This window comes from Populus alba, chromosome 15 (genome assembly GCF_005239225.2).
Source record: "Populus alba chromosome 15, ASM523922v2, whole genome shotgun sequence".
Taxonomy (NCBI): domain Eukaryota; kingdom Viridiplantae; phylum Streptophyta; class Magnoliopsida; order Malpighiales; family Salicaceae; genus Populus; species Populus alba.
Genome location: NC_133298.1, coordinates 3,988,843 through 4,004,615, shown reverse-complemented (window position 1 = coordinate 4,004,615; position 15,773 = coordinate 3,988,843). Strand labels below are relative to the sequence as shown.

General features: G+C 31.8%; 2 protein-coding genes across 2 annotated transcripts; both read right to left on the bottom strand.

Moving 5' to 3' along the window:
- Nucleotides 1-5,752: 5,752 nt before the first annotated feature.
- Nucleotides 5,753-7,462, bottom strand: LOC118056373 (embryo-specific protein ATS3B). Its single transcript, XM_035068556.2, has 3 exons — nt 7,267-7,462; nt 7,040-7,147; nt 5,753-6,346 (listed from the first exon to the last, which is right to left on the bottom strand). Exons 1-3 carry the CDS (start codon nt 7,396-7,398, stop codon nt 5,990-5,992), a joined length of 597 nt encoding a protein of 198 aa, XP_034924447.1. The 5' UTR covers nt 7,399-7,462; the 3' UTR covers nt 5,753-5,989.
- Nucleotides 7,463-11,596: 4,134 nt separating this feature from the next.
- On the bottom strand, nt 11,597-13,347 carry LOC118056372 (alkane hydroxylase MAH1). Its single transcript, XM_035068555.2, has one exon. It carries the CDS (start codon nt 13,311-13,313, stop codon nt 11,775-11,777), a length of 1,539 nt encoding a protein of 512 aa, XP_034924446.1. The 5' UTR covers nt 13,314-13,347; the 3' UTR covers nt 11,597-11,774.
- Between the last annotated feature and the right edge of the window lie 2,426 nt (nt 13,348-15,773).

Sequence of the window (15,773 nt, the reverse complement as noted above, 5' to 3'; positions counted from 1 at the left end):
CCAATTGCCCATACTCCATGTTTGCTACCTCAAATTTAGATTGGTTCCATAAAAAAGCCTACGTCTAATTTCCATGTAATCAACGTCGTCCAGAATAGTCCCAATGAGACTTTTAGTTAGCCATAAACTGTCATCAATACTGATATTGTAGGGAACCTCTTCAACACAAGACTGTGAGCTGGTGTCTCCAGATTGCTTTGGTTCATAAACATGATCTGTTTTGTTCAGACTCAGGACCTCCTTATAACTTCTACTGTCTCGTTCCCTTACTGGGACAGATTGTTTGGCTTTGTGTTTTGTCTTTCCCAGCAGCTTCTTCTCAGTTACTTCCACAGATTTCTTAAATTGTCTTGCAATATTTGCCTTCAAGTTATACTGCCCAAACCTTAGGTCATTCATGCATTCAATGAGAACCTTATCGGAGAAATTGGACGCAATTGTTACTACTAACCTTATCTTTAATTAGATTACTACTAACCCTAAAGTGAGAACATGGAATTCAAACAAACTTGGAAACCAAGTTATCAACTTCACACTATAGATTGATTTTGATGATAGTTAAGACCCATAAGACCGGTATTAACGCATGTAAAACAAATCTAGAAATTTGTAAAATAGCCACACTAGTTAAAAATAATGGGGTTTCATAAAAAAGAACATTTGCTGAAAGTGTTTGATACTCCATGGAGAAGAATGCCAAGGCAGGAAACAAACCCATTCTCTACTTCACAGTCTGACGTATAACATCTCCCCTTACTACGTATTATTGGGTAATTTCCTTCTTTAACACAAGATGAGCTTGAAAAACTTCACCATCACATGCAACCATATGTTTGGCAGAATTCATAGCGAAACACATATTTTGTCTCTACTTGAAATTTTAATCCCTTTTCATGATTTTTACCAATTTTTCAAAAGTTATCCGCAACTAGAAACACGGCATTGATGTTTGATATCGAGATTCTGAGTACTAAAGGGGACATATTACTTAGCAAAGCAAAGAGTACGTATCTCCGATAGATTAGCAGCATCTCACCATTGCAGTAGGAAATTTTTGTAGTTGTGAATCGAAATTTTTGTAGTTGTCCTTCACTCATACTTTGGTTTGATTCTGGACTGAATTGATGAAGATTCTATGGAGATCTATCTTTTCTATCGTTATGGTTACATATAAAGATGTTGCTTCAGTGTTGTACCATTTGCTGATGCTGTGTACTACTGACTGTTCATGGAGCTCATGAGGATTCATGGGCAGGACTTATGCTTTTTTAGCATGTACGAGGTAACCTGCAGATTCTTTCATATAATCAGGTGTTGTTGATGGAGCTTCTTGCACTGAAGATGTCATGGAATGGGTGCTGATTCTGTTTTCTTTGTAATTCTGATGTCTTTTGGCTCTCTGTCTACAATATATTTTACATTCTTTTATAGTTCATTGTTGGCTATAGTCACATTTGGTTTTCTTGAGGATTAGGTTTTAACTAGATCAGAACTAGATTTATAAAATTAGTAGATTAATTTTAAATTTTAACCGAATTAATCAAAAAAAAATTTCAATGATGCTCTGATGATTATATTCTTCTCAAGGGATATTTTTGCTGCTCATGGATAGGGCATTGGATGAGTGGATCAATTTACAGTTTACCCTTAAATCTGTCCAATTTGATGGTTGTTGGTTTGTCTTCTATTATGAAAAGGAAACTATAAGGAATGGAGGGTTTTCAACTTTGTTATCTCATCTGATTTGGGTCCAACCCATAAAAGAATTTTACCACTAAGTTATTAGCTCAGGACTCATTAGATTAACCGGAATTTATCACTTTTTGTCCCAAATCACATTTCTTTTTTATAAGTAAAAAATCTTTCAATTTTTTTAATCAGATAAATATCAAAACTAATTCAAATCAAAATTCAGCTCATTTTAAATTGTAAGGATGCGTTTCTATAGTCTTTACTTTTATGCAAAGTTTGCATAGTTAGGTATTTGATATAAAAAAACATAGTTAAATTTGTAAGGATGTTTTTTTTTAACTGAGTTTCATAAAATTTTATTTGTTTTTGTGCTTCAAAAGTATTTTTTTTTTTTTTTATTTTTTTCTTTACTTCAACTTAATTTTTTTTTTTGTATTTTCATATTATTTTGATGCACTAATATCAAAAATAATTTTTTAAAAAATAAAAAAAAATTATTTTGATACATTTTCCAAGTAAAAAACATTTTTATAAAATAACCACAACCAAACATTTTATATATGTTTTTTGTTGTACATAAACCTCGATCATAATTTTTACCAAAACACATATCTAAATTCAACTAACTACATTTAACTATTTTTTTTTTAAATCGATTTTTTATATATACTATAATCATTAAAACTACTTTAAAAACAAACATATTTAAATTATAAGTTTCATGAGTTACACGTTTGGCTAGTACATACAAATTTAATAATGAGTCTTGAAAAGCATCTTGGTACCTTTGGGTTTTTTTTTTTTGTCCTGAACGTCCGGTGGTTGTGGCAATATTCTTGATTGTCATGTTTGTGATTTCTAAGACGAAGTACCTTTATGGTTGTCGGTAGAAAACATGGATCGCCCATATTTGACACCTAAATACTCCCCACCGTTAACATTTCCAACTTTATCCTCTCTTTTTTTACTCTTAAAAACATAAATTTCATCTGATTAAATTTTTTACGATGTATGACTGACGTAAAATTAATAGAAATCGATTTTTTATATAAAAAAAAGTTAATAAATATCAGATGATCCGTGGGCTAGCTAGGCTACTGTGATAAATAGAACTTCAAATGATTGAAGAAACGTACTGAAAGTCAGACAAAATTGTAATATGAAAAAAGCTAGCTCAAGGACAGTCGTAAAAATCTAGCAGAACAATGGACTGGTTAGTGTATTTTGTATTTCATCTGAAAAAAAATCAATTTTTTTCATATTTTTTAATGATATATTTTCAAGATATTATAGTAAAAACATTCAAAAAAGTCATCAATTAACTAGTAATTACAGCATGACACTGCTTAATTAATTGCTATTAATCCAACACAAATCCACTCCAACACAAGCGTTAATTAAGTAGCGAGTTATAATCATAACATGATCGTATGGTCGTTGGTTCGCCACATAATACTCATAAAAGCACTGCCTTTTATTGTTTTATCTAGAAATGATTTTCTTTCTCCTTTATCTTTTTGGGATTCTTCTCGTTGTTGAGGGTTTTTTTTATATATATAAAATAATTAGTTGGTTGTTGATATTTAGGAGTTTACTTGTTATTATTTTTTAAAGTATTTTTTATTTAAAAATATATTAAAATAATATTTTTTATTTTTTAAAAAATTAATACATCAAAATAATATAAAAACATCAAAAATATATTAATTTAAAGTAAAAAAATAAAATTAAAATTAAAATTTTTTAAAATATAAAAACAAACATTTGTATGGCTGTTGACTTGGTGGTAGTTCTCTAGAGAGAAAATGCTTGTACTTGGAGTCAAAAGAGTATAGTTATAAAACGACTTGAAAGTTCATCAGCTAGGAACTTAGGTTTGGGGTTAGTTAACTTAGGTTAATTTAAAAAGATTGATTCACTTGAAAAAATTTTAAATGTTTTTATTTTTCTTGTTTTTTTAATGATTGTATATAGATTGGTGGAATTTTTTTAATTTTTAATTTTGTTGGAATTTTTTGTTATTTAACTTTTTTGAATTTTGTATATATGAAAAATAAAAATTATTTTGTATATTTGATTGATATAAAATGAAATAAAATTAAATAGTTTGTGGCAATCTAATTTAAATTGTTGTGTATGTATAGATTTAAAAAATTAATATATATATGTCCTTCATGGATTTGTGTAGTTATGCCCTTTTCCTTTACTTTCTTATTATTCGGATGAATATTCCTTTTGGTTCTCTGGCCTTGGGGCCTTGTCGTTAGTGTCCAAACTTCCCTGCAATTCAAAAGCAACAGAAATAAAACAAAGAAAAATAAACTGTAATAGACTACCACTTTTGTTTCCATGTAAAGAAAAAAGAAAAGAAGACGAACACTTTTGTTCCATGTAAAGAGTGCCACGTTGTTGGAGGAAATTTCCTACTTTCCTGTAAGAAGGAAATTTGTGTCTCCTCGGAGACCACCAATATGGCCAGAGTCAACAAGAGCAGTAGAGACATGGTAGCTCTAAAATCTGCATAACTTTTTTTTTTTTTTTTTTATATGTGGATGTTCAGGGCAGCTTGCGTGTACCACGACTAATTTCACGGCTTACTGAACATCTTGCAAACCCAGTGAGTATGTAACGCACCGCGGGGGTGACAGGCGTGCACGGTGAGGTTTGAACCCAGGATACAAAGGAAAGAAACAAGTCCTTTCAACCACTGGACCAAGATCTCAAGTGCAAAAATCTGCATAACTTGATAAAACTAATTGCAGCAAAGGCCTTATGACACCACTCGAACAAATATGTTTGTTTGTTTCTTGACTTGAAAATTCTAAAATCAATTCATTATTTATTCTTGGACTTCCATATTTTTGCTTAATTCGACTGTCTTTAGCTTGTTTTAAACTTTCTTCTTACAAAATCTTTGGAACCCCATTTCTTACATGCTAATATTATGAACTTGTTCTTTCGTGTTTAATGACTACCAATTAAAGATTGGATCATATATAGAATCCTCTCAAAAAGAGTAAAACAAGAAGAAGATGCATATGTATATACAAGTGAACTGGTTTTCTCTACGCTAACAGTTAGCTTCATTTTATTCGTTTTATATTCAAAATGAATGGTAAATTTTTTTTAAATTATATCTATTTTTTATTTGTTGTTTTTTTAACAGTCCTCGCACTCACCTTCTTGGAGGACTTGTTTGGTTGCTCTCGATTTTGACCGATCAGGACGAGTGGAATTTACTGTTTTCTCTTAAGAGTCCGTCCAATTAGATGGTTGTTGGTTTTTGTCTTCCAATGAGAAGCAAGCTCAAGGAATGGTTAGTTTTAAATTTTCAAGACTACTCTGCCCTGAAAAGTGCTGCTTTCTTGTACCACTTTTTCTTCACACTAACGTCCAAAATCTATGGTTGTTGCATTGATTTGCCATAGCGTTACCAAGATAATTTATTTTCACTATGCTGTTGGTCGAGTTATAATAAGATTTTGAGATGTTATTAATATTTTTTTAATTAAAAAAAAGTTAAATGTCTAAAAATAAACAGTAAATTCCATTTGATTTGACAAGTCTAAAAATATTTGGAACGACTGATATAAATATAATTTAAGTTAAAATAATTTTAAATGTGTATGTTTTTTAATATTAAAATGACAAATTATTGAGACACCATTTGATTCTAAAAAAATCATTTTATTTTTATATCACGATGCAAAATAAATTCATCAACACCAAACCACCAAAATTTGAAATCAAGAGCGACATTATATTAAAGAAAAAGATGTTTTTTATTTCTTTTTTCATTTTAACTAGCTAGAGGATAAGATGGTAGCATCAGATTTTATATATATATATATCAACAACGCCTAGAAGTGCCCTCAAGAAATTATAAATTTTAACTGTGTTTAGATTGAAAACGAAGATTAATAATTAGCAGTTTAAAATATTTTTCCGTAATTTCGATATTTTCATGTAAAAACATTTAGAAATATATTTGAAATAGACATCAATGGACTAATAATCACGCCCTTACTCCGCTAATTGCTATTAAATTAACCAGCACAAATTCACTCGTAACAAGAGAGTTAATTCATTAACTAGTCACAATGACATTACACATAATTAATTCATAAAAAAAAATACATCAAACACAAAAAAAGGCTCCCCCCGCAAATTAATTATTTCAAGTACCATTACAATGGCCTTTTGGTGTTCAACAATCCAGAAATAGCAAACAATAGCAATAAACTAGCTCGAAACAGATCACTGTGATCATCATACTGCTGGAGGATGTTGTAGCTTGTTAATAGGATAAAAATATGGAAGTAGCAAGAATCCCTAGAATCAAGTACAAAAACCATCCAGGAATAATGTGTAGCCGCGGCGCTGAAGAAGGAGGAGGGGCGCTAGGAAAGTGCTGGCACTTGTTAATTCCATACCATTCACCCTCAGGAACGGTGGTTGAATTGAAGAAAAACACGGCAGGAGTTGAAAATGATCCGTAAATCTCCACGCTTTGTGGAATCCAACCAACTGTTCCATTTCTGTAGAAATAGACATAACATATCTCAAGTGAACATGATCCAGTTACCTGAAATGTGTTTGTCGAACATTGCTCGAATGTGATCGTAAATGGGTTAACCAGCTTCGAATCATAAACCTGATGATGAACGCATCAAAACAAAAAAAAAGTAAAAGGATCAGATTACTAATTTGGAGTTAATTTTGTTGAATTTATTCTTGAAATCAATTAAGATTTAGCGACAAGTTCAGTTCTTCTTGAAATCAAGAAATTAATTCTTTTTGGAGCCATGCAAAGCCACGAACCGTCACTGTCATCTGCTTGCAGAAACCTGACTACCCATTCATTCATATAGAGGTGTATTAAATTGTTATGGATATACAACTGATTTTGTCTTTGATTTTACGACATATTATTTATTGAATTTTTTTTTTATTTTTTTCAGAAAATGAAAATATATTTTCCTGACAAGACAAATATTCGATACTTAATTTCTCAATATGTTTATTTTACGTTTAACGTTTAGGACAACAAACTAGTAAACATTTTCTTGTGTTTGGTAATTGAAACATAGATATATTTTCTAATGCTGTATATCCTTTGTCAATGGAATTAATTACACGTGCACCAGAAATATACCTATAAAAAATTGGATATGCTTTTGTATTCTTTCTGGTGTAAAAAATCCCACCTTTAAGAGGGGGAAAACAAGTTCCTCTTGCACAGAAAAATTGCACCGAACATGTAAATATGATCAGAAAAAGACTTTTTCTGATCAGAAACAAACAAGCGTAGAGTAAAAAACCAGTTTTATAAATACAAGTTAATTACCTGATTGCCAAAAGCATCACCGAAAATAATACTGATCTGATCAGTTGTATACTTGGGTGATAAACAGCTTGTCGAAATAACAACCGTGTAAGCACAGCTCCCTACAGTCTTTAGAAAAAAACAAATAAAGAAAGAGAATTTTCTTAATAAGATACATGGAAATATTTTAAATACAACGAGAATACTATAAATAATTAAAGTGGGATAATTAATTAGTGAGGAATTGCCTGCTGGATTAAACCGGGACTGAAGGGCTCGTGAACATGAGGCCGGAACTTGTTGATCGGTTGATCAGCTTTTGACAGAACAGCAAAAATGAAGGCAAAGCAAAGCAGAAAAGTGCAATGGGCTCTCCTCATTTTTTCTTCAAACAGAGAAGACAGAAAGATAGATAGATAGATGGGGGTTACAGTACACAGAGCCTTAGCCTGGTATTTATAAAGAGATTCTAGGGTTTTTGGTGGAATGGTAGTTGCGCATAAGTGACAAATTGCCTTTGAAAAACAAAAAAAAAAAAAAAAAAAAAAACGTTTTCTTAGATTGTACGATGATAGAAAGAAATGCAAGATTTTCTTGCACATGAGTTGAACATCAGGTTCAAACAGGCAAGGAGCGGTGACCTGGTAGCCAGTGAAGTAGGAACAAAAGGAAAGGAATTTAAGCTAGCGATTTATATTTTAATATTATTATTTTCCTTTCAATCTTAATTAATTAAATCATTTTTCTACATGGTCAGAATTTAGTTTAGCTGGGTTTAGACGTGGTTAATCATCTTGTAAAGCCTGGTCAAGGCAGCCATGGATGATTTAAACAGAGTTTTCATCAATAATATTGAACGACGATACTTTCTTAAGGAAACCATGGCAGAACCGTAGGTTCCTGGCCACCTCTAGCTACAGTGATTTTGTTTCCCTTTTTTGTTGAATTTAAAAAATCGGAATCATTCCCTGCCTTAATTTTATTTTTTTTCTTTTCACAATAATATTGATCATTCTTCTTCAACATTTGAAAAGTTTTGCCGTTTCACCCTAGCTACCATGATTTTAGAGTTTTTCACTTTGACTAGTTGGTGAAAGCACTTTAAAAGTGCAACATCTTTCACCAAGCAGTCACATTAAAAATATTAGCACTTTATATGTTGTATGTACGTGTGTGTGCGTGTAAACCTAATGAAAACATCCAATCAATTCCGATACTCTATCAACTACAAACTCTCAATTAAAATCCTTTTTTATATTGAAATAGCATATGTTTTTAAAATATTTTTTATTTTAAAATAATGAAAATAATATTTTTATTATTTTTTAAATTTATTTTTAACATTAATACATCAAAATAATTTTAAAAAATAAATTGTATCTACGCCTCTAGACTGTTTTCGTTCTCAATTGAGCCTTTATAGCATCGCACATTGTTCAAATATTATACCCTTCCATATATATGTTTATTATTGTTACCTTTGCAATGAAATGACGCCAATTTTTTAAATAAAATTACACTGATTTATTTAATGAAAGGATTTCGTTGAACAAGAACGGCTAAAACAGTAAACAAATTCTATTACAAAGTTAAAATGACACTTTTTGAAGTGTATTTAATGTTTTTGATTGAGAAATATGACGAATTTTGATAGAAAAAAACCCACATGATAATAGATCATGAAAAATAATTGATAAATCGTTTCTTTTTGGATGAAATGAGAATTGTGTAACATCTTAGGGATCAGAATGATAGTTTTCTTTTTCTTTCTTACTATTATTATTATTATTATACTTGAATTTTCTTACTTTTGGCACGGACTTGTCAAGATTTGACTCATCGCTAAGGCTTTGAATTTCAAGTAGCATGTTTGGAGATATTTTTCGAAAATACATACAATAAAAAACTTTGTATTCAAATTAAATAACATGCAATATATTAATTATCTTGGTGTTCAATTATTTCCTTACCAAGACAGAAGAAGTGAAGTTTTCTTTAGAAATTTGCTTACAAACATGATTAACTGATATATTTAATAATAAATTAAAAATGATGTCCATTTATTTTTAAGTTAAGAATTTAATGGAAATTAATCTCCAACAAAAATACTTTAATATCAAATATTAATATAATTAAAATAAATTATAGTAAATAAAAATTTGATATAAAAAACTTTTTGTTAACATGTTTCATAAAATCAATAATCCTTAATTTTATATTGAATAATTAATTACATGATTTTCTTGTGGTTTATATAGGAAGAAGTTGAAGAGTTGAAAATAAATTTTTAAAGAACCAAAACTTTTAGATAAGATAACCCTGATTAAAGTAGGCTTTGGGTTTAAGTTGTCTTTATGCTCTTTCAACCTCATGTCTCGAAACTTGGACCTAGGTTTGCTATAAAATATTTTTTTACTAATAAAGAGGTAATTTTTATAAAAATATTTTAGATTTAGATATATATTTGTTGTAAAATAATTATTTGATCTATAAATAATTAGTTTTTTCTAGCCTATTTTTTATTTGTTCTACTCATGAACGAAGAGTCTAAATAATAACTCATCAATGAAGAGCCTAAAAATCAAGTTAATTTTGTTTTATAGTAGTTAATGAAGGCTGATAAATGACAAAGATTAATTTTAGTTACCAGGATTAATTCTGCATTAGTTTTGATTTCAAAATCCAATATAAAAATCGGTCCAATGAAGAGTGTTTCACAAGATTTTTACTTTTTTTTCATCTCAATTTTTCAATATTACCTTAGTTTTAATTTCTTTTTTTTCTTTTTTTCCCTTCTATTCTATAACTTAGTTTCTGTTGTTGTAGAGAGATTTTAAATAATATTTACTTGAGTTTATGGATATTATTTAAAAATGAAACTAAACAATGTAATGTTTTTGAAATCCTATAAGACAAATTGCATTTATTTTGTTTGCACCAAAAGAAAAATAATAAAGCTTTAAGGGTAAAAAAAACTAATGATTGATAAAAACAAATTTTCATTTATTTTATATTTTAAGTGCTTTAATAAATATATTTTCTTAACAATTTAATTTAAATTTCTTAATTTTAGACATCTAAGTTGAATCTCAAGGAGTTGGTGGATGATTTAACGTGTGCTATTATGTATATATATTTTTACTTGAATAGTTAGATATATAAAATTAAACTAAAATTTTAATGAATATTATAAATATTCACGGTTAAATTTATTTTACTAATTTTTATGGATCCGTATTTAAAACAGGCTTGCATCATGAATTATAAATGTCATGGCATCTCTAATGTTAGATCTAATTTCCATACATTATACTATTTTTAAATTCTAGCCATATCTCCCTCAAGCAAAGAAATAAGTTATTTTTTATTATATTAAAAATATTTAATAAAAAACCCACTAATAAAAACTTCTAAAACCAAAACATTTCTTAATAATAATAATAATAATAATAATAAATCTATAAATTATCAAATATAAAAATAAAATGAATACAGAGTATCTTGGTTGACTCAAGATGATGGAAAGCTTTAGGTCTCCATCTATAGAAATTTCTATCGCCGAACCTGGCCTCCCAGAACGATAAGGCTTATTAGTTAAACAAACAGCAAAATAGATAGTGACTGGCTTCCTTTTGAATTCAAACTGGTGGTGCACATATGCAAATCGTCATCCCTGTGATTTGAGCATATAAATTACAATTAACTTATCCAAACGTGGCCACATATGGTGTGAGGATTTGACACAAAGGGAGCTCACCCCTCTCGAGGACGAAGACATTTCTGGTATCGCCGTCCAGGCAATCAACACTTGGCACGTCTTTTGGCGATTGACAAGAGAGACTCTTTTATCCAATCACACCATAGCAATTGACATCTCTTACTTGATTTTTCCTTGTTCTATTGCCTGTGCAAAAAATCAAAACCATGGAGATTTTTCCTGGAAGCTTTCCGCCATGAAGATTTTGAGGTTCGTTTAATTAAAATTCTTCGCCTACTGAAGTCTACCAGTCTAAATAAAAGTGCATAAAGCAATATTACTCCTAACTGAAAAGATATATAGCATCCAAATGTTAAAGATTTCCTGCTTTCTGCTATGTTCTAAATGGCGATGATGTCAAGCTTGGACCCCAGATTGAATAGCTCCATGTTAAGAAGCCCTGCTACCAGTTCTGCAACTTCAGCTAATGAATTAATGCACAGTATGATTCCTGCTAGTTGGTGGGATTGGTATGATTTTCAGATCAAAAGGCAGAATTTTCATGAATCTTTTAGTTTTGAAATATGTTATAAGAATCCCTTAATTATAACTTCTATTCAAGTAGTTTATGTACCTACAGATGATTTAACCGAGTAACAAAATGGGGCGCGGGCGCCTTGGTCAATCTTAGTATTACAGAGTCGGTTCTAGCATGTCGATGGATTTAATCTCTATGTGCAAAAGATAACCTGATCTTGAGAAAAGGAATAAAAACCAGTAGTTTAATTAGAGAATGATCATTGATGTACTCGTCTCGAAAGGCAAAACACTTGCAATTGAACAGGTATGCACTAAATTGGAGTTGCATCCGTGGAGCCACAAAACGAAGCCATATTTCCTTGGTGAAGGATCAAGGAAATTTATTAAAGTCAAAATAAAAGTAGGAATACATATGATAAGAACACGAGTGGCATTGGTTTCAGAAAGAAGAACAGTAGTAGGACTGACTGCTGAGGATTAAAACTTGAAATCCCCATATATATTGGCATGGTTTCTTGATCAAGCCCATCTCTTAGTAAGTTTAACTTTCATTCCATGCTTCATGTGAAGAACAACGGACTGGCTAGGGGTTACAGCATGTTCATCTACTACTTGAACCTGATAATTGTAGATTATAGCAGCTACAACTGCCTTCATTTGAGTGAAAGCCGCATCCTTTCCAAGACAAGTCCTAGGTCCTGCATTGAAAGAAAAAAACTTGTAAGAAGGCTCATGTTTCATCCCTCCTCTGTCTGTAATCCACCTTTCAGGCTTAAATTCGAAGCAATCGTCTCCCCATACTGAACTCATCCTCCCCATTGCATATAAAGAAAACACGATTTTCGTCTTTGGATGGACTCGGTGACCGCTTGGAAGGATGTCTTGTCTTACAGGGGACTTGAATTCAGAATGAATCGGTGGGTAGAGCCTTAAAGATTCACACAACGCCCCATGTAGATAAACCAGCTTTTTTATCTCTTCTATGTCAAATAGCCTCCGTTTTTCAGCTTCTTTTTCCGGTAGAGTTGTTTCCAGCTCTTCTCTAATCTTGGCGCCTGCTGCTGGATTCTTTGAGACAAGCCAGAAAAACCAAGACAGACATGAACTTACAGTGTCTCGTCCAGCAATCATGAAAGTTACAATGGTGTCTCTTAGAAACTCATCTTCTGATTTAAATCCCATATTATAATCTTCACTCATGTATGAAGTTAACAGATCAATACCTTCTCCATCCTCTTCCATTAATCTGTTTCCCTTGCTCAATTCTTCTCTCTTCATCGATATAATTTCGGCTATTATGCGATCAAGTGTTTCCCGAGCTTTCTTCAGTTTCTTCTCTTTTCCAATTCCTAGCCATCTTTGCAACCTCCAAGTGCTCTCTGGCAAAACATGTCGATAAAATATTGCTTCCATAGCATTATCCATAGCTTTCGAGAAAGCAACTTCTGGTAAATCAATAGAGAGGCATCCGGGGTCGAAGCCGGTCACAATCACGCATGTAGCATCGAAGGTGAATCTTTGGAACAAATCCTGCAAGTCCAGCACTAGGCTTTGTTTAGACACATGCTCAAGGACTGGAATAAGGCCCCTTTCCACCTTATCTTGGATAGTCTTAACCAAGCGTTGGTAGAACAACCGATGATTGACCAATGCTTGAGCAACTTTCCTCTGGTTTTTCCACAAATCCCTGTCGGCATTGAGTATCCCATCTCCCAGAATATCGAATCTTTTATAGAAATCGGACCCTTTTTCAAAACTGGAAAAATTTGAGCTCATTATGTAGTGTACGTTGGCTGGATCAGCCGTGACCAAAATGTCCATGTCACCAAACCAAGGGCCTTTGAATTGGAAAGTACACTTGCTTTGCTCTAAAACATCTGTGACCCAGTCATGAAACCGGTGGACTCGCAAGAGGAGGCCAGGCAGCATGCCAATGAGTGGCCAGTTCTTTGGAAGGCCATTATTTTTTCTTAAGCAAAAGATCAGGCTGAGAAAGCAAATGAAAGCAAAGAAGATTTCAAAGAGGACCACTGAAGCCATCTGTGTTGTGTTATGCATGTTAAGTTTGCAGTCTATTGGAATTTATAAGTTATGGATAATCCATGTTAAGATTTCAATTGCACTTTCACTTATATGGATAATCCAGTGGTTCAAATTTAAGAGTTTTTGTTAGATAAAATCCTAGTGAATGCAGAAATGTGATGCACGGGGAAGCTAAAAATATCAAACAAATACATAACACAAAATTTTAATGATCGGAAAGAGTTGCGAATGTAAACCTCGAATTTACAACTTTATTCTCTTTCAAAAATAATACTAATTAAGCATGTCACATCATACGATTTACAAAATCTTAGAACGACAAAAATTTTATCCCAATTAAAAAACAAAATAAAAATTCAAAGTACAAAGAAAATAATTATAAAATCCAAAACAATGTATAAAATTCAAAGAAAAAATAATAATAAAATTAACCCAAATCAAGACCTTATTCCAAGATTTTTTATATCTAAAGATTTGATGATTTATATAATTTTGTTAGAGTATTGTAAAGAAAAACAATTTCTAATAACTTCTCGATCCAATAATCAAATTAAAATTTATGATCTTTTTAAGCCATCATTCTAGTATAAATGACCAGGTCTCTCCTTTGGCTTAGACTTGTTTCACTAATCTATAAATGAATATGTTAGGTCATCCAATAATTTATATGAGATAAATTTTTATCTAGTTATGGTATATTTATATCTAAATATTCAGAATCATCTATTATTTTAAGTTTGGTTATTTCATTCTTCCCAGGTTGGAGAAAACTCATCCTCGAGTTTTGTTCCTCCTCCAAATAAAATGTCAAGTGTTGAAAATTTAAAACATAAAAATATATTAAGTGATCAGAATGTAAAGATGCATGGTAAAACTTTTGAACAAAGTAAATTATTTATAGCAACCAAGAAACAAAAAAATCAACAATACATAGTATAAATAAATAAATTACCAAGCTTAGTTCATAAGTTCCCCGTGAAGTCACTATCTTGTAGTATCCTCTCGAGAACGCGAGGTAGAGGTGACCCTTTATTTCTTCCATGGCATTAATTATCCATAGCTTTTGAGAAAGCAACTTCTGGTAAATCAATAGAGAGGCATCCGGGGTCGAAGCTCACGCATGAAGCATCAAATGTGAATCTTTGGAACAAATCCTGCAAGTCCAGTACTAGGCTTTGTTTACACACGTGCTCAAGGACTGGAATTAGACCCCTTTCCACCTTATCTTGGATAGTCTTAACCAAGCGTTTGCAGAACAACCGATGATTGACCAGTGCTTGAGCAACTTTCCTCTGGTTTTTCCACAAATCCCTGTCGGCATTGATTATCCCATCTCCCAGAATATCGAATCTTTTATTGAAATCGTACCCTTTTTCAAAATTGGAAAAATTTGAGCTCATTATGTAGTGTACGTTGGCTGGATCAGCCGTGACCAACATGTACATGCCACCAAACCAAGGGCCTTTGAATTGGAAAGTACACTTGCTTTGCTCTCAAACATCTGTGACCCAGTCATGAAACCGGTGGACTCGGAAGAGGAGGCCAGGCAGCATGCCAATGAGTGGCCAGTTCTTTGGAAGACCATTATTTTTTCTTAAGCAAAAGATCAGGCTAAGATTGCAAATGTGAATCGGTTAAAAACTTGTTTGGATTGAGAGACGACGATAGAAATATTAAATAAATTTATTTTTAGTATAATTTTGGAATGAGTTTATATCTTTTCAAAACATAACAAAATCTGGAACATATTTTCTCTGTCCTATTATTTCTATTTTCTTTATCTCAGAACTAAACGTTGTCTGAAGGATAAGATGATATTTAGAAATGAAGATAAACTAATCTTCCTTTTGTTTAGGTCAAACCTAAGGAAATAATTGAATAAGATGCATTGTACATGTACACTTCAAATCCGGTTTAAATTCGGGCCCCCATCCTTTCAATTTTTTTGTTAGAGTTAGATATCATTGATTGTTTATACAGACAAGCGGATAACAGTTGGCCCCAAAAAAAAATCAGCCACAATTAGTGCGGGGGTCCCCTACGTCTCAAAAACATAATTTTGCAGTCCATGATGGTGAAGTAACAGATACCCTTTCAGCAAGAGTGGAACTTTAGGCTTTCCATTAGCTTGGATAACCATTGCTCTACTGGAATAAATGGATGACAGGATCATTCTGACAAGAGGAGTAAATGGGCTGAGATACCACGTGAGAGAAGAAAGAAAGATGTTTAGTGTTGTGGCTAATGTGCAACAATATGGCCGAGTCTGTAGATGAATAACTTGTTGATTATGCAGTGTATTTTGCGTTTAAGTGTTGGTTTGAAAATTTCATGTTTAAATTCTATGGTTTCTTCAACGTCTGTTGTGTGGCCTAACCCCTCGTGTAAGGAACTATGAGCAATTCCTGCTCAGCGCTTGCTTATTATCAAGATGAAAGATGAACTTTATGCAGTGTAACTTTATGCAGTATATTT

What these genes read in the sequence shown, in the direction of transcription:
- LOC118056373 (XM_035068556.2), bottom strand. Translation starts at nt 7,398, where the DNA reads ATGAGGAGAGCCCATTGCACTTTTCTGCTTTGCTTTGCCTTCATTTTT. An exon ending in GTCCCGGTTTAATCCAGCAG is followed by an intron (nt 7,148 to 7,266) that starts GCAATTCCTCAC and finishes TTTTTTCTAAAG; the next exon opens with ACTGTAGGGAGCTGTGCTTA. An exon ending in GTGATGCTTTTGGCAATCAG is followed by an intron (nt 6,347 to 7,039) that starts GTAATTAACTTG and finishes GTTCATCATCAG; the next exon opens with GTTTATGATTCGAAGCTGGT.
- LOC118056372 (XM_035068555.2), bottom strand. Translation starts at nt 13,313, where the DNA reads ATGCATAACACAACACAGATGGCTTCAGTGGTCCTCTTTGAAATCTTC.